This window comes from Nicotiana tomentosiformis, chromosome 8, assembly GCF_000390325.3.
Source record: "Nicotiana tomentosiformis chromosome 8, ASM39032v3, whole genome shotgun sequence".
In the NCBI taxonomy this organism is placed as follows: domain Eukaryota; kingdom Viridiplantae; phylum Streptophyta; class Magnoliopsida; order Solanales; family Solanaceae; genus Nicotiana; species Nicotiana tomentosiformis.
This window is the reverse complement of record NC_090819.1, coordinates 40,738,629-40,757,678: the sequence shown is the minus strand read 5'-3', so window position 1 is coordinate 40,757,678 and position 19,050 is coordinate 40,738,629. Positions and strand designations below refer to the sequence as shown.

The 19,050-nt window shown below is 36.8% G+C and overlaps 1 protein-coding gene across 1 annotated transcript in view; it reads left to right on the top strand.

Annotated features, from left to right (window-relative positions):
• Positions 1-746: 746 nt before the first annotated feature.
• Positions 747-19,050, top strand: part of LOC104093841 (uncharacterized) — a 39,995-nt gene continuing 21,691 nt past the window's right edge. The window contains exons 1-5 of the mRNA XM_009599656.4: positions 747-956; positions 4,984-5,082; positions 5,241-5,366; positions 5,780-6,074; positions 8,956-9,074. Of these exons, the coding sequence (XP_009597951.2) occupies positions 762-956; positions 4,984-5,082; positions 5,241-5,366; positions 5,780-6,074; positions 8,956-9,074 (834 nt within the window). The 5' untranslated portion in view covers positions 747-761. The remainder of the gene's footprint in view (positions 957-4,983; positions 5,083-5,240; positions 5,367-5,779; positions 6,075-8,955; positions 9,075-19,050) is intronic.

The following is a 19,050-nucleotide window of genomic DNA, read 5'->3' as shown; positions in this document are numbered from 1 at the left end:
CATATTATGCTGGACCAGTATATTATACTGGAACTACAGTATATTATGTTGGAAGTTCACATATAAAAAATTCGAACTCCAGTATATTTTCCGGATTTTGAACATTATGCTGGAATATTTTTCGGATTTTGAACAGTGTTTTTGTTCAGATTTATCTTTACATGAAAAGTGACTAAATTTCGATTACTTTTGAAACTGTGGCTATTTTTCAATTACCGCTTGTAAATCTGGCTATTTATGTATTTTACCCATTTATATTGGACTTGGAGTCCTCCGGGCATCTCCAACCCTTCACTCCAAACTTTACTCCAAAATGGAGTAAACTAACTCCAACCATTACTCCATTTTTTACTCAAAAAAGAATATTCTTTTTTATATTATATTATTATCTTTTATTTAAATTTTATTTTTTTATTTCAATTAAACAAATCCTATCTTTTTTTCTTTTTTACATATTCATCCCATATAATTCATATTTCTTTCTTATATAATCATTTAAAATAAAATTATTTTATATAATAATTTTTTAAATAATATAATTTGTACGCAAACTTATTAATATTATAAAGATATTACATAAACATAATTAGGTATATATAATATGATAAATTAAAATAGTTAAATAATAAAAAATAACAATAAATTAATAGGAAATAGTGATGGAGTGGATTAATCCAAATCTGTTCACTCTCCGAATGGAGGCAAATTTGCAACTGGATTAAGGCAAAATTTCTTATTTTTGAGTTTGGAGGTAAAAATGAATGTGCCTTGGAGATGGCCTTAGCGTGGGCTACTTGGGTGCCCTTTGTGCCAACATTAAAGGCATAGTTATTCTATTTTCAATAGTCAAGGGGGTAAAGTTGGTCATTTGTTCCCTTAAAATTGGACCTTCCAACGTTGAAGTTGCTTTAGTCAACTCTTTCTTCCATTTTCCTTTATCAATGGAAACTCCTGAGGTAAGCTTTAGCTTTCCTACTCTTTCACTTTAGTACTGGTTTGCTGCTTGACCGTTGCAGTTTTGGAGGTTTTCTTTTAACAATAGCTATGCCAGTTCCTTTTTCCTGTCTGTTTCGTTTTCTCTTGAGTAACTTTGGGCTACTTTATGCCATTGTTTTTTATATTCTAGAGTAATGGTTGACAATTAATGACGGGAAAATAGGGGAATTGATTTTGGGAATAACTACATAGTTGTGTTAATTATATCTTAAAAACCTTTGTTAGTTTTTATAGACAGTTCTTAGGTATTTGGAGCCTTTATATGGAAAAAATTAACATGTAATTTGTCTTCTATTCAGTTCTATTGTCTTATTTTTTAATCAGTACATTTTTAGATGCAGAATGTGATTGTGCGAAGGTAAGTGCTCAAGCTTTGTCCAATAGAGATGTAGCTGAATTTTTTATATTCTGCTGTAAAATTTTCTTCTATATAACCCTCCGTGGTTCTTTGATGGAATACTGTAGTTATCAAAATTATTATTGTTTTAAAAGCAAAACATCCAGCTGGTGTACTCCATGTCTTAAGTTCAACAACTTTCTCCTTTCCATCCTTACCCCCACTTATAGGATGGTAGATAGAGATGAATCTAATAGTGCTATTGAGGAAAATCAGTACCAAGAAACCGAATGTCATTAGGAAAAGCAGAAACCGCCTAGAAACTGCATTATTCATAATTGTTTAAAGGTTTGGAGTGGTGGGGTTGCTTAATTCATGAAACATTTGTGTTAACCAAGTTAAGGTAAGCTAAATCATCAGTCACTTCCAAATTATCAGAGCACTTCTAGTTCTAATTATGATTATGGTGTCAGCAAAAGGTTTCCAACATCATTTTGTCTCATCATTCATTGTGCAAACTGCAAAGACACCTGCTTGTTCCGCTAATGTAGAGTTTGGAGCTATTTGTAGTGATTGAATTGTTTGTATCATAGTATATCAGCGTATCACATTGAAATCTCGTTAGTGTTCTCTTTTTATTTGGATATCTAGTTGGTTTTCTTATTTTCATTTAGAACATTCTATTTGACCATTGATTGAACTTCTTTTTCTTCTGGTTTTGCATTTTCTTCTTAATACTCCAAGGAGGTATCCAGGCACTCCATTTTTGTTTATGGACTGGATTTGTGCATTTAACTACTGCTATCAAAGATTCTGATTTGATCCAAATAGAAATATATCAAGTAATTCAGTGGAAAAGCAACTTCTAGAGATATTCTAGTTTAACATAAAGTGAAGCGCTTTTCAATGTGTTCGTCTGCCAATGGTTGGGCAGCTCATATTGTTGCTGATAATGGTGTGTATAGGGCTTGTCATTCCGCCAGTTTGATTTCCAAAATTTCCTGTCATCCAATTTCAAGAACCAGAGCATAGCAGAGTGCACTAGCTTAAGAATAGGGATCTGAGCCCAAGTATTGAACCTTTTCGGTTGCATTTTCAAGCCCTATATTACGATAATACAAAAATAGTGTAGTTTGGCACTTGGATAGTGCATCGATTAGGAAACCTAGTCCTAAGCAAGATCAAAACATTGATTTGCTCAATAGCTCGAAATTAATGTAACCGAAAACTTACGAATGTGAAAAAGCTAACAGTCAATAAATAAAATTCCAACATAAGACAATTAAAAAGTGGCAAACTGTCAAACATGAAAGGCTTAATTAGAACTTGAAAATAAGAACCTATGGCTTGTTTAGTAACCATAATATTCATTTGTTTATATTTGTTTCCACTATGACAACATAATGCTTGTATGTGTCATTAGTTAAATATTAATTTTTGAAATAACAGAAGAATGAATATGATGAGTACAAAAATGTTCTCAAAACAAGTTTTGGTAGGAAGTGAATATGATAACAGAATTGGGGATTTGGTACCGTAGAGTGGGGATAAGGATGGGGATGGGGAAGGGGAAGGAGAAGGGAATGGGATGGGGGGGTGGTATGGGAAGAGAGGGTTAAGGGGTGGGGAGAAGGGTAGGGTTGTAAGGGTGGAGGGAGGATAAAGTGAGGAAGGAAGTTGAGACAGTCACCAAGTTATAATATAGAGCTAAAAGAGCTAGACTTTTGTAGATCCACTAAGTCCCACGGGGGTTGTGGTTTGCGAGCCAGTGGGTTTGTAAGTCTGCTGGGAGGACCAGGGGAGGGGTTTGAGGTAAGGAGATGATGTAAGTTAAGAAATAAGTAAAGCAGGTACGGGAGGCAATATAGTTTAAGCTTTGCGAATGAGGAAGAAAACTTGTTAACAAAATTATGATGGAAGGGCTTTCTGGTTGCCAAATGGTCCTTTCGTTACTAAAAACTAAAAATTTTGTAGTACAGAAATTTTCAAACCTGATACTAATCTACTACAAGTTCAAAAACAACCAATCCAAATAGGACTGACTAAGTTGCACAATCCAACAGATAAGAATTTGAATGACAAGACTTCATGACTATAAACTACCAAAATCCAACGCTTCAAGCTCAAAGGCGCAACCACATTACAAGTTTACAACAGTAAGACCATAACCATTAACAGGTAAAACTACTGAGTAGTATGGTTAATTTTGGAGGATATTCAATGCAGGAAAAGACTTGTATATGTACATTGCAAGGATGAACGTGATAACAATGAAGTTATCGTTTTCCATCAACCCTTTTAATATCTTTGTTTTTGATTCTTTCTAGATGATGCCACATTTCAGGGAAATTGGGATAACGTGAAACTGTAGTAAATTTTAGCAATTGTGAGTTAGTTAACCTTGAAAACAGAGTAAAACCTAGGAAGCAGAATAAGTTGAAAATATCAATTATAATGCAATAAAAAACAGAGCTAATCATGTATAAGCCTGTAAAATTTAAAAGGAATACAATCCTGCGAACTGTTGTAACATTGTGGTCGAATTATGTTTGGATGATCATAAACAACATGAATATAATTTTTTAATATATACCTGTTGTCCTAGTGTTACAAAATTTTGATTAGAATATGATGTCTTAGGTTTTCAATTTTGAATATTTACGGATAAGATGTCAAATACCAAACGTGGCTTGCTAGGGCAGTTCAAGGGTGAAATTTAAGAGGGGAGATAGGGAGTGCTAGATAGAGGAGAGAGAGGAGAACAACGCGCTGCGGAATAACTTTTAGGGATAGAGGGTAAAGCAGCAGAGTGGAGCTGGTCGTTGTCAGCAGTTTCTGGTTGTTGGAGGGAGTGGTAACACTAATAGGGTTTTCCGGGGACAGAAAGAGAGATAAACTTTCATCTTTGCATTTGTGAATGGTAAAGTTTATGCATCGACTTTTGCGTCAACCTTTAGCACCAAAACTGAATTGGATTCTTGAAATATATCGGAAAAATGAAATATATCCATATAACAATTTCAAGTGAATTGGACGCTTCAGTGAATTTTCCAAGAATTACTGAACTGTGAAACCCCAAGTTTCGACCTTGGGATGAATATGTCAACAACAACAACAACAACGACCCAATGAAATCTACTAGTGGGGTCTGGGGAGGGTAGTGTGTACGCAGACCTTTCCCCTACCCCGAGAGGGTAGAGATGCTTTTTCTGAAAGACCCTTGGCTCAAGAAAACGAGAAGAGACAATATATCAGTACCATCAACAGAAACCAAATGAATAATAACACAACATAAAAGCCAGAAAATAGATGAAAACAATAGCAATAACCAGTAAATAGGCCCGACACTATAAAACGAAAGAGTAGTGAGAACACAACATTAACCTAGCAGACTAACCTCACATAGTTACGACCCTACACTACAACCCTAATACTCGACCTCCACAGCTTCCTATCAAGGGCTGAATGTGTCAATGTAGTAAATTTTATGTAGCTATTTTCTTGATCATGAAAATTAAGAAAAAAGCTAGATATATATGTCTTGTAATATGAATGTAGTATATTTTCTATAGTTGTTAATACGATTAAATTATAGATTTATATTTTGTGTAATTACTGCTGAAGTACTTCCCATTTTATTTTCCTTTTAGTTGTTGAAGCAGAAGTTGCCTCATGATGCTCGTACTGATGGCGACATCTCGTTGATACTTGAGCTTCCTGAAAATGACAAGTTCTTCAAGAAAAAGAAGGTTTGAGGTTTTGAATCTGATTACTTTGATAGTCCTTATTCCTTCCGCCTACCTCCCTTAGTTTTGTTACATTGTCCATATAGAAACTCGTCAAAGTCTGGTCTTTATGTTTCTCTCATGTTCCCTGGGTGTGGTATCTCATCTAATCTTGTCTACAGAAATTGCTGGAAGAAATGGGTTCTCATGCAAAACCTGTATACATACAGAGCTCTGCAAGTCCCGTTGAACTGAAGTCTTCCTTAAATTTGATGCATCAGAGTTCTAGAATCATAAACTTAGATGAGGTATTGCTTTCTCAATACTAATGTCTAAAAGTAGTTGAGTAACTTTTAATTGCTAATAACACATTTTTTTTCTTTCCTCGAGTAGCTTTTTTAGAGTAGCAGGGATACTTTGTGAGATTTCCTCTTAAATGCTTTGAATTTTGGGGACAACCTATCATTGATAGAATAATTATAAATTGCCTGCAAAATGTTATTTAAGCAAAAGATATGCAATTAGTTGCTTTTCTAACGAGCTCCTTACTTACTAGCTCGGTTGTATATCTTCCAAAAGAACGATTTCTACTAGAATTTCAATTCTGAATATAACATAGCTTGCCACAACTTATCAGAAGAAGGAACCATTCATTTGCCACCAACAGAATGATAATCATCTCCAGGTTGAGCTGCACTGATAAAAATTGTCCTTGGTTCAGCTGGAACTCTATTTTGGTGGAGAAGATGTCACCGATCTGTTAGAGTTTAATAGTCCAAGGAATGAGATGGAAGCTTTGAATTCAATTCTCACAGCCATTGCGAAGTTGGGTGGAGAACATTCTGCATCAACCGCATTGCAAGAATTACGGGTTGCAACTGTCAATGTGATCTCTGAGGTGGCAAAGAACTTCAAAGAGGAGAGAAAAGTTGTTACTGAATCTAGCTGCGAGCAAGAGAAATGTTTACAACAGTGGGGTGAGGACGAAGGTGTGAAGTCACAATTGGAGATATCTTGTAAGTTCTTATCTAACCATTAATCTAAAAGTCAAGTTAACTTGTTTATTCTTGGCATACCTGATTGAAAATGCTGAAGAAAGAGAGAAAACTCGTATTCCTTTTTGGGCTATGCATTGGAGCTTAATCTAAGAACTATACAACTGCAATTCAGCGTTACCTTTACATTTGTAACTTCCCTGTTTACGTGAAATTTTATGTTATGAACTTTTGGTTGGTGTAACTAAAGACTCTTGTAATTTTCTGTTTCAAATATTTTCTTCATCAAAAAAACTAAAGACTCTTGTAACTTTCATTCTTTTTTGTTCGGAGTTGTATTTGTCATTGACGTCAGAAACTACTTCGTACATAAAGGAAGAACATTTGCTGCTGTTTTAATTTCATTTATTTGAAAATGTTTTAAGACAAAGCCTATTTTGTAAGATGAGAATATATTTTCACTTATTATTAGAACCTTTTTTCTTCCTACCCTGTCATATTGTATACCCTCCCAGTACTACCAACTCAATTTCACACCTAGCCTCCCATGCGAACCTACCTCCATTGCCACTACTTATTGCAGCCCCTCCCCTACTTGCTGCCTCTTCCTCTCTGCACCCTAACTTGCTGCCTTCCATTGCCGGGCTCTCTTTGCTTATTCCTTTCATCCTCTTCACCCTGGAGGCCCTCTTACCCATACTCTCCTCGTCCTAACCTCTTGCCATCTGCTTCTAGTTTTAAACTTGTTACAAGTGCATTTTTGTGCCCATCAAACTTGTTTTTCCTTTTGTTTTTTGTATAAAAAGATGTTAGTGAAACAAATTAGCACACGGTATCAATTACACGTGTTGTGGTTGAGGTATGGGAGTAGCAACTTGGAACACTTCATGTGAGCCCATCCATTTCAATCTTGATGGGCAGGATTACCTAGGCAAAATGAGCTTGTGGGCTAAACATGCTGCCCAATGGATTAGTCAAGGTGTATTCAAGCTGGCATGGGCTCGACCAATGTTAATAAAAGAACGAAAAAGGGTAAAAAATATCCCTCTACTATGTGAACCGGATTATTTATACCCTCCGTTATACTATCAGTCCATCACAGCCCCTGGCGTTATAGAATAGGCACAAAAATACCCAATGTTATAGAATAGGCACAAAAATGGCCCTCCACCATAGCCAATATCATCCCACATGGCCTGACATTTTGCTGAGGTGGATCCCATGTGGCATGCCACCTCACTACCCAATCCCTTTTTTTTTCTCCAACACCACCGTGAATATCCTTATTCTGAACATTACTATATAGTTCCCTTACCTTCCCCGCAAATCTATTTATTTTACAAAACATCAAGACTCAAAATATTTCTCTGTATAGATATACTTAATTTTTATGAGGTCCACTATAAAATGTATAGATATACTTAATTTTTATGAGGTCCACTATATTTGTTTTTTATAGGTATACCTGTATACTGTGTGGGTTTTCTATATTTTTCTTGTAAATTTATGTTAAATTCTCAAAAATACGAATTAATTGAATTAAAAAAAGAAAATGCATCCACTATGATATATAACATTGGAGAGTACTTTGGAGATCGGAAACCAGTTGCCGGGCTGACGTTGGTCCAGTTCAAACAAAATTCTTATCCAGAATAAAACCCCAAGTTTAAAGTTCGAAAAAATCAGTGCTCATCCAAAAGAAAAAGAAAGGAGTCGCATGTACTCTATTTGTCTTTACTCTTTACTGGGTTAGTTCAAAGATGAGGTCTTTCTTATTTGTTCATCAATTATTGTACATTGGGCAATTTGTAGAAATAAATCGGAGCTTTTATTTACTTGTCCCAGTTGCTTGAACGGCAACAATATTTACTTCACTCTAGCACTTATTTTTTTGCCTTGCCTTTCCTGAAACTCGGTTGTCTTTGATTGACTTATCAGTCTATTTTTGGCGGTGGTTATGTAAAGGGGAGGTGGTGTTAGAGGAAAAAAAAAGGGAGGAGTGAAATGGATTGGAGCGGTGAGATGACATGTCACATCGCATCTACCTAAGCAAAATATCAGGCCACGTGGGATGATTTTGGCCATAGTGGAGGGCCCTAACGGCAAAAGGGTATTTTTGTTCCAATTCTATAATGTCAGGGTCTGTAATGAACTAATAGTATAGCGGAGGATATAAATGATCCTTTCCGCATAGTAAAGAAGTATTTTTGACGCTTCTCCGATAAAAGAAACAAAAACAAATTAGCACATGCTCTTTTTCTTCTTCTTTTGTAATAGACAAAATAATATCTTGTTTTTAGTGATGACATTTATAAGTAGTAATCCAAAACACGCTTGCTGACAAGATAATGATTACTCTATTTGCATCTAATCAAGGGTGGAAAGTATGAGTCGGTTCTATTCCTTCTAGTGAAGCTATTGTTGCTTCTATAATGCTTTATGCTGCATATCTTTGGTGGGTATTCCTGTGAAATTTTTGGTGAGACTCCTACAGCAATTGTCATCCTTTGCCTCTCGAATTTGTATTTTGCCAATGTTCATACCCTGCTAACAACATAGCTAAACCATTTCTCTCTCTTTTTTTTTTTTTTTTTTTTTTTTGTTTTTGATTGCCAAAACTCGCACCATCCTCCGGTTATTGTACAACATCCTAACCGTCATGCTTCTCCCATTGTTTCAACCATATGCAGTCCTATAAACTCCTACTCTTCCAGTCACATACTTTCCTAGACTTACTAGTTATGCAGACATTACTGGTTAATCTGAGACTTTCTATGTCAAATTTCCTGGCATTGTGTCCCTCACAAACTGTAACAAGCTCCTTCAACAACTAACTTCTTGATTGAAAATGGTGGAAATACTATTTTCATTTCCTTTCACACTTGTGTATCTTATGATGCAGATTTTGAGGGAGCGGGAAGGGGAGCTGTTGCAAGACAAGACATGAGAATTGGAGATATAGCCATGGAGATCCCTTTATCCATTGTCATTTCAGAGAATCTTGTGCATGCGTCTCAGATGGTACATTTTGTCAATGTTATTGCATTTGCTTGGTTAAATTGTTTATGGTTTTTTCTTGCCTTTTCCCTTGGCTCGCTCAAATAATTCAGCAATTAGATTGTACTATTTTGGTGTTTCGCGTACCTAGCCATTTGTCATATTTTTTTTTTATAAGGGTATATTTTATAAATGGAAAGAACCACAATAAGAAATTGCCTCTAAATTTACATATTGTGCAACTCCCGAATCATATCTAGCAAAGAATCAACATTATCTACATAGGCCAAGTTGCACCAAAAAGCTAACGAAGTTTAAGGCTAAGGATATTTTTCCTTTTTCCTTCAATTTTTTTTTTTGTTTCTTTCTGTCTAAATTGTCCACCAAATGACCAAAGGGAAAGTGTTCCCAGTGTTGTGAAGAGCGTGAAGTGAGGAAAAGTGACAACCCCCATTTCGTTTAAAGCGAGAAGCGAAGCGCTCACTTTTTTGAAGTGAAGTGGAATTTTAAAAAAAATATTAAAATAAATATACCATTTGACTATTAAAATATACCATTCTGTTAGAACCTGAGCATCATAAAAACAGTGAAAGAAGAACTGGGCAGCATTTCAACGAAGAGGAGAAGACAGAGAAAGAAGAACCGAAGGGAAAAAAAAATTCGCCAGCATTTCGTTGCTATTTGGACGCTGAAACAGTGAAAGAAGAAGAAGAAGAAGGAGGAGGAGGATGAGGAAGAAGAAATCACATACCTGTTGCTGCTGGTCGTATGTTGAAGTTGAAAAGTGTACAAGACTTGGAACCCTAGTCGCCTCTTTCTCTCTGTTCTTGTTGGTCGTATGTTTTAATAAAAGAACACCTTTCTTTTTTAATTAAATAGGTTGGCCCAGAAGTAGTTTCAGAAGAAAGACATGAGCTCTGACTTGGGAAATGTGCCACCTTTATTCTTTCCTAACTCTCTCTTTCCGGTGATTCTTTTCTCCGGTATACTTTCTTTTTATTATAGGAGGGAAATCTTTTTTCATTGCAGGAGATAAATCTTTCGAACTTATTGAAGAATGCGAGGGTCTTGACAGATGGTTCGTATGGATTGAGCATGGCCATAGATTCACTAGTCAGATTAAGATCGATGAAGAAAATTTGAGATGGGTATGCGAACAAATGCAGCAAGCTTCACGGGGCTATGGAAATCTTTAAGGAAGATTCAAGCATACATCTACAGAGTTTATCAAAATTACAACATTCATGGCAGATATCTCAGAATCGAAACATTGGTTGGGGACCGGAAAAAAGCAATCATCATTCCGGAAGCTGATTACAACAGGGGATGGGGTGACATAGCAGGAAAGATATTACATTTTTTTGAGGAAGCCTCTAACTACAAATACAAGGAAATTGCAGACTTGCAAGAAAGATCCTTCTTGACTGCTGCGGCAATCACAAAATGGCCCACACAACAAGAGGAAGGAAAAACCTCCTGTAAAGCAACTGTAGAGAGCTCTCAATTTCTAGCGAAATGCTTGGTTGACTGTTTCAACGATCCTTTCCACTCCAGCCCCAATCCTGAAGTCATCTAGAAATGGTTCCTTACAAGATGGCAGGTGACGGCATGCCTCAGAATCACTCCTTTAGCACACAACAAATTCCTCTTTGAGCTCCCATCCAGACAAGAAGCAGCCAGAGTTAAAGCAGGGGATTGGTATTGGAATGGAAGGCACCTATCTTTAGAGTGGTGGTCACCGGAGGCTGGCTCATCTCCGGCGAAAAATGAAGCTGGTCATAAATGGGTGAAGGCATTTGGTATTCCATTACATGGATGGACAACAAACACTTTTCGTTACATCGGTGACTTATGTGGTGGCTTTGTCGGGATAGACGAAGATACAAAACAAAGATCTAATCTCTATTGGGCTCGTATCTGTGTTCATAGAAAAAATGTTGATCCCCCAAAGGAATTGGATCTGGTGATTGATGATTTGAAATACAAAGTATCAATTTTAGAGGACCAAATAATGAAGATAATCCAAGATGCAGACAGAGTTGCAGGGATGGAGAAAAGGAAGACGGTGGAGATAGGGCAGAAAGTTAGGCCTGTGGTGGCTTCTTCAAGCAACTCGAAGATGACTGGGGAAAACCCGCTGGGTAATAGTGCAGTGCACAGACATCAAAGTCACTTTAATTCAAACGTAATAAAAGCGACCCAAAACAAAATGGGTGACCCGCAACGTGTGCTAGCCCCTAGTGTTAGTAACTTCTATAGACAAAAATGGCTGGCTATTGGGCCACTCATCGACCCATGCTCTAAACGAAATAGCCCTCTCCCACGGTTAAATAGATTCGACCCTCTCTCAGTTGAAATAGAAGCTGCAGAAGAGCATATAACAGAGCAGCAGATTCCGTCCTTTGCATGCGATTCTCCATCAGATGCAGATGACAAACTGATCATTGGGGAGGAAATTAGTGAAGACAGTGAGGAAATTAAAGCTGAAATCCTGAGATTCTACCAAGATTTGTACACTGAAAATGAAGTATGGAGGCCTAGTACTAACTAACTTTGAATATCTAGCTAGCTGAACATCAGATGAGAAGGTATGGCTAGAAAGAGCTTTTGAAGAGGACGAGGTGATGGCAGCAATTAACTCGTGTGCACCAGACAAAAGTCCAGGTCCCGATGGTTACACAATGGCCTTCTATCAAGGAGCTTGGGATGTAATTAAAGTTGACATTATGGGTGCTCTTAACCACTTTCATCAGCATTGTTACATGGTCAAATCCAGTAATGCCTCTTTTATCACACTAGTTCCCAAAAAGAAAGGTGCAATTGAACTCAGAGATTTTAGGCCCATAAGTCTCAGTGGAAGTGTGTACAAGATTATAGACAAACTCTTAGCAGAGAGGTTGAAGACAATAATTGGAAAGTTGGTTTCAAGAGAACAAAATGCATTTATGAAGAACAGACCGATCACAGATGCATCACTTGTAGCTAATGAGCTACTGGATGGGAGATTCAAGAGTGGGGTTCCAGGTATTCTCTGCAAGCTTGATGTAGAGTATTGCACCCAAACGCACACGCAAGTATACGTGGTCGACAAGTAATAAAGGATTGTAAGTGCAGATATCGTACCCACAAGGACTTGTGATTAACTATCAACTAAATTAAACTAAGACAATTAATCTATTCAAGCGATTTTCTAAAGATTATTAACTACAACTAATCTAGAGTAGCAAACTAAGAGATTAAAGGAAACAATTTGGCGAATATTAGAGACGAATTCAATGAGAGACGATATTCTAGAGCTATGGGTTAGCTAACAATCCCGTTGAGTTTTCTACTTAAATTATCTAATTAATTTATCTGGTTTATTAGTTGACAGGGTTAATATTACTCGTAGCCTTCTCTCGAAGTACTACTCGCCTATTCAAGTTAACCTAACGCCTATATTCTTATGGAATTAGGATTAACAAGAACGCATTAATAATTCCCGTAACCAAGCAAGACGATTAGGTATATCCCTATCCTAACCGCAAATCCGTTCCCCGTTAATCAGGTTCAAGATCTCGCTCTACTCAATCTTATATGCAATCTAGAATTCCCTCTCCCGAGTTCAATCCTAGATTCGTAGATAGTATTCAATTGATGATCAAGCAATCATATAATTAAGCGCAAGGTTGAATAAATAAACCAATATGATAAAACAATAAGAACAATTCAAGCTTAAAACTACAACGTTCATGTAGCACCACAATTCTAGAACTAATAAATTATAAAATTAAAGAAAAAGAAGAGAAGAAAAACTAGTTTAAAGCTTCCTCCAAGCGTGGTTTATGTTCCCCCTCCAAAAATATGTTAGATCTCCTCCAAATTAGCTTTAGGACCCCTTTTATACGAGTTGAGACTGTGTAGAGCCGGAATAACCTTGTCCCGAGCAAAATAGGAAAATTTCGCAATCGCTGCATCCAGACCAGCGCGAGGCGCTGAATCTCGTAAGTTTTCACGTTCAATTCTTTCAATGTTGGCTTTGAATTGTATCTCTTTATTTTGTCTTCCACTTGGGGGGACAAACACCAAAGGGTGCCCCCCTTTGTCTCATCCTTTTAAGTTGTTTTATTTTTCTTTCTTTTTCTTCCGCGTTTTTTTCAATTTTGCTCCAAATCTCTTTATCTTCACGCTGCTTTATTCCTACATAGTTAAAATATAATATTAAGCACAAAACAATATAATTAATACTCAAAAGATGCTTAAAAGTACTAGAATGTGAGGCAACATCGGTTAAATATATGCATTTTTGACCGAATATCAACACCCCACACTTACTCTTGCTTGACCTCGAGTAAGCATTAAAACCACTCTCAATAAATCAAGCCTAGAAACACCGCCACTTCGGTTGATACTAACAATTAGGCCATATATCAACTCAAACCATCAAATATACACTTCCTGATCATGGTACAAGATATACAAGTCATAAACAGACAAACAACAAACATCTAACCTTCTAACCTCAGAGAGGGACTCTAACTTATCAAATTTAAGCTCGCTCACCTTCTATGTCAAAGAAATCTAATAACATCACCTATCTATCATGAAACGAGTGCCCTTATAAGAATAAATAGTCCATACACTCAAATCAAAGAATGAATATAATTTAAGGACTTAGCATCAAAGAAAAACTCACTCACAAACGAATTCACATGTATGCACAAAGAACCATAGGCTTGCCCATTATGTACATCTTTACTAATTAAGTATACTCGAATAGAATCAAATAGGACTTTAACGGGTTGTAATGTTGGCTAGGGGGCGAGTATGAGAACTATATCATAGTGACTTACACTTCCCTAAACACTTTGCACTTTTAGACTTCATCACCTATTATTTTCATCTCTTAATTTTATTTTTCAGCCCTCTCTTCATCAATTGTTTCACAAGTATTTCCCTCGTATCAAGAACATTTCTTTTTCTTTTTTTTTTTCAAAAAACTTTTTTTTTCTTTTCATTCTTTTTTTTAATCACATTCTTTTCACGAGGGGCTTTTCATCACTTTGCACAACTATCATTGGTCACCATTTTTCACTTAATCATCCCTTTCTTCAAATTTATCAATTAATATCATAGTCTAAGCAACAATGTTCAAAGAAGTGGGTGCAAAAACTAGGGATTCAAAAAAAGAATCAAGGCAACAATACGGCTTCCAAACAAAAGGCTACATGCTCAAAGGGCTAACTAGTGGTACAATATCTGAAAAGGCTAAAATTTACAAGACATAACAAAGAAAGCCTATTATCTTCTTCTAAATAAAGCAACACTTTTATTTCGCTTCAACATGCAGGGCAAGTTCTAGACCAAGATGCAAAACATGGAATATATGTAAGAAATCTCCATCACACATGACACAAGTATCAATCAAGATGGATCAATTATACTCTAAGAAAGACAGGATCATAGCGAACGACAAAATAAGAATAAGCTATATACAGAGTCACAACCCTGAGCTTAGGTGTCAGAAAGTCTGCTATTTTATTCACTACTCAAGAACTCAGAGGAAAGTACTACTCAAACTCAGGCCTAAATATGCTAGTATCTAACAAGTCACATAAGGGTCTATCTTCTCTCTCTTTTGCTACTTTTAAAAAAAATCTAATCCTAAAAATAAAAAAACTTACCCGGTTCAAGTTACATCCCCTGGAAAAGAACCGATGCACAGAGAAAAACCAAGGGGGATTATTATCTAACCAAAACTAACTAGAATAAAAAGAAAATATTTTTGGTTTTTATTGGACTTTACTCCCTCAAGAAAGCTGTCCACAAAATCCATAGTCGGGAAAAGTCCCAATTTTCAGATTTTTTTTCTTTTTTCAAATTTCGTTTTTTGTTTTATATTTTTTTTTCTTTACACAAAAACTAGTACATTAAGAAAGAGTACTACAACTAAACTAGGATAGCACACCAGACAATCTCCTCACCCCACACTTAAAATTGTGCAATGTCCTCAATGCATACAATAAATAACAAGAAGGTAACAGAGACTCCCTGGTAGGCCAAAGGCCGAAGTATTAGCAGCTCACGGGATGCTCAGACTTCTCCTAGGTATGATCCTTTGTGCGGGTACCTCACACTCAGTTTCAACCACCTGCTCGCTTTTGCACTCGCCTAATGACTTTGACTCCATGCTCCTACTCCTACAAAATACAAAAATAATACTACAAAAAATAACATAATTAAAAAAAAATAAAAAATAAAAAGAAAAATAAAATTGGGTTGCCTCCCAACAAGCGCTTGATTTAACGTTGCGGCACGACACCATCACTTTCACCACTTTTTCCTCCACCTTGAGGATATGAATTGCGTCCCCAATTTTGCATCAATTTTTCTGTCACGTTCCTGGGGCGGTGGTACGAATACAAAAAAACCAAGTAAACAATGTCGCATCTTGCACTTCTTGGCCTTTAAGTGAGGGATGTCATTTTGCCTTTTTGGTGTGGCAACTTTGTTCCTCATCCATTGACTCTTCCATATGCTCGAATGGATCAATACTCGTGTCACCAACCAAACACAATGTTGAAAAATGGTTAGAATGAGGTCCAATACGCTCCAACTCTAAAATCGCTTCACTTTTAACATCCTCACTTTTGCACACTTCGTCAACCTTGGCATCATTAATAATATTTTGGTCGAATGGTTGGAACTCTTCTTTTTGCTCCACAAGCTGACCAGTATCCACAACAATTGATTGTAGGGCATCAGACGCCTCAACCTTTTTATTCAATTTAGCCCGCAGGTCATGGATATCTGAGCCAAATTGGTCTATCTCTTGCCTGAGCTCAGTTCTTCCTTCTATCAGTTGTTCTGTCATATTTGAAAGACCATCACGAAGAAACTCATGAGATTTTATCAGTTGAGCTTGTTCCTCTAGCCAATATTGGCTCACTATATCTGCTTCTTCAAAATTATCTTCTGGTGAGAACTCGTTCTCTTTAGCCACTTCGTCCGCCTCGGCCTTCATTCTCATGATTGCTGCACTAATTCTTTGTATAGCCTTTTGATTTTCATCTTGTTGCTTAGCTACTTGCCTCATCATGTCCATAATACGGGCAACACGCTCTACATCCTCCACTTCATTGCTCCTATCAAACTCATAAACATTATTAGAAATATCATAATAAGGGCTCAGAGAAGGGTAAAAAGAATTAGGACAACCATCCCAATGGCCACCTTGACAACCACACACATTACAAAAATTCAACTCATAAGATTGAGATTCACAATTTTGTCACAAGTGTGGTCCTCCACAATATGGACAAGGATCACCAAAATAAGAATAACCAATATTCAACCAATTCTCATTCCATGATGCCATGTAACAAAAAATATAATACTAACTACACTAAACTAAAATTAAAAACTTGAATAGAAAAAAAGTAAAAGTCTAATCTAGCAAAACAATCAATTTTAAAATCTTCGGCAACGGCGCCAAAAACTCGTTGCACCCAAACGCATACACAAGTATACGTGGTCGACAAGTAATATAGGATTGTAAGTGCAGATATCGTACCCACAGGGACTTGTGATTAACTATCAACTAAATTAAACTAAGATAATTAATCTATTCAAGCTATTTTCTAAAGATTATTAACTACAGCTAATCTAGAGTAGCAAACTAAGAGATTAAAGGAAACAATTTGGCGAATATTAGAGACGAATTCAATGAGAGACGATATTCTAGAGCTATGGGTTAGCTAACAATCTCGTTGAGTTTTCTACTTAAATTGTCTAATTAATTTATCTGGTTTATTGGTTGACAGGATTAATATTACTCGTAGCCTTCTCTCGAAGTACTACTCGCCTATTCAAGTTAACCTAACGCCTATATTCCTATGGAATTAGGATTAACAAGAACGCATTAATAATTCACGTATAATAACCAAGCAAGGCGATTAGGTATATCCCTATCCTAACCGCAAATCCGTTCCCCGTTAATCAGGTTCAAGATCTCGCTCTACTCAATCTTATATGCAATCTAGAATTCCCTCTCCCAGTTCAATCCTAGATTCGTAGATAGTATTCAATTGGTGATCAAGCAATCAAATAATTAAGCGCAAGGTTGAATAAATAAACCAATATGATAAAACAATAAGAACAATTCAAGCTTCAAACTACAACGTTCATGTAGCACTCACAACTGTAGAACTAATAAACTATAAAATTAAAGGAAGAGAAGAGAAGAAAAAATAGTTGAAAGCTTCCTCCAAGCGTGGTTTATGTTCTCCCCCTCCAAAAATATGTTAGATCTCCTCCAAATTAGCTTTAGGACCCCTTTTATACGAGTTGAGACCGTGTAGAGCCGAAATAACCTTGTCCCGAGCAAAATAGGAAAATTCCGCAATCGCCGCGTCCTGACCAGCGCCTCGCGCTGGCCTTAGCGCTGAATCCAGTAAATTTTCACGTTCAATTTCTTCAATGTTGGCTTTGAATTGTATCTCTTTATTTTGTCTTCCACTTGGGTGCCCCCCCTCCCCCCCCGGTCTCATCCTTTTAAATTGTTTTATTTTTCTTTCTTTTTCTTCCACGTTTTATTCAATTTTGCTCCGAATCTCTTCATCTTCACACTGCTTTATTCCTACACAGTTAAAATATAATATTAAGCACAAAATAATATAATTAATACTCTAAAGATGATTAAAAGTACTAGAATGTGAGGCAACATCGGTTAAATATATGCATTTTTGGCCGAACATCATAGAGAAAGCATTTGATAAAGTCAACTGGTCATATTTACTCTCTATGTTGAAGGGAATGGGGTTTGGTGAGAGATGGATTATGTGAGAAGACACGGGAGAAAATATGTTATTGATATTGGATGATAAATACAATACAAGAGGTCCCTATTTATATCTATACACTATAAGGAGATATTACTCCTCTTCCAATGTGGGACAAGACTACACTATACATATCTCTAAACTAACACTCCTCCTCAAGCCGGTGCATACATATCATATGTACCGAGCTTGTTACACATGTAACTAATACGAGAACCGGTAAGAGACTTAATGAAAATATCTGCTAGTTGATCATTCGACTTTACAAACTTTGTAACAATATCTCCTGAAAGTATTTTTTCTCTGACAAAGTGACAGTCGATCTCAATGTGTTTAGTCCTCTCATGGAACACCAGATTTGACGCAATATGAAGAGCAGCTTGGTTATCACACACTAGTTCCATCTTGCTGATTTCTCCGAACTTTAACTCCTAGAGCAACTGCTTGACCCAAACTAACTCACACGTCGCCATAGCCATGGCCCGATATTCGGCTTCGGCGCTAGATCGAGCAACTACATTATGTTTCTTGCTCTTCCACGAGACCAAATTACCTCCTACTAGAACACAATATCCAGACGTAGAACGTCTATCAAAAGGTGATCCTGCCCAATCAGCATCTGTGTACCCAACAATCTGCTCGTGGCCTCGATCCTCGAATAGTAATCCTTTGCCTGGAGCTGACTTTATATACCGAAGAATGCGAACAACTGCATCCCAGTGACTATCACAGAGAGAATCCATAAATTGACTTACAACACTCACCGGAAAAGAAATGTCAGGTCTAGTCACTGTGAGGTAATTCAATTTGCCAACCAACCTCCTATATCTCTTAGGGTCTCTAAGAGGCTCCCCCTGTCCAGGCAGAAGCTTAGCATTCGGATCCATAGGAGAGTCAATAGGTCTGCAACCAATCATTCCAGTCTCCTCAAGAATGTTTAAGGCATACTTCTGCTGTGAAATAACAATACCTGAGCTAGACTGAGCGACCTCAATACCTAGAAAATACTTCAATCTGCCCAGATCCTTAGTCTGGAAGTGCTGAAAGAAATGTTACTTCAGATTAGTAATACCATCCTGATCATTACCAGTAATAACAATATTATCAACATAAACCACTAGATAAATGCACAGATTAGGAGCAGAATGCCGATAAAACACAGAGTGATCAGCCTCACTACG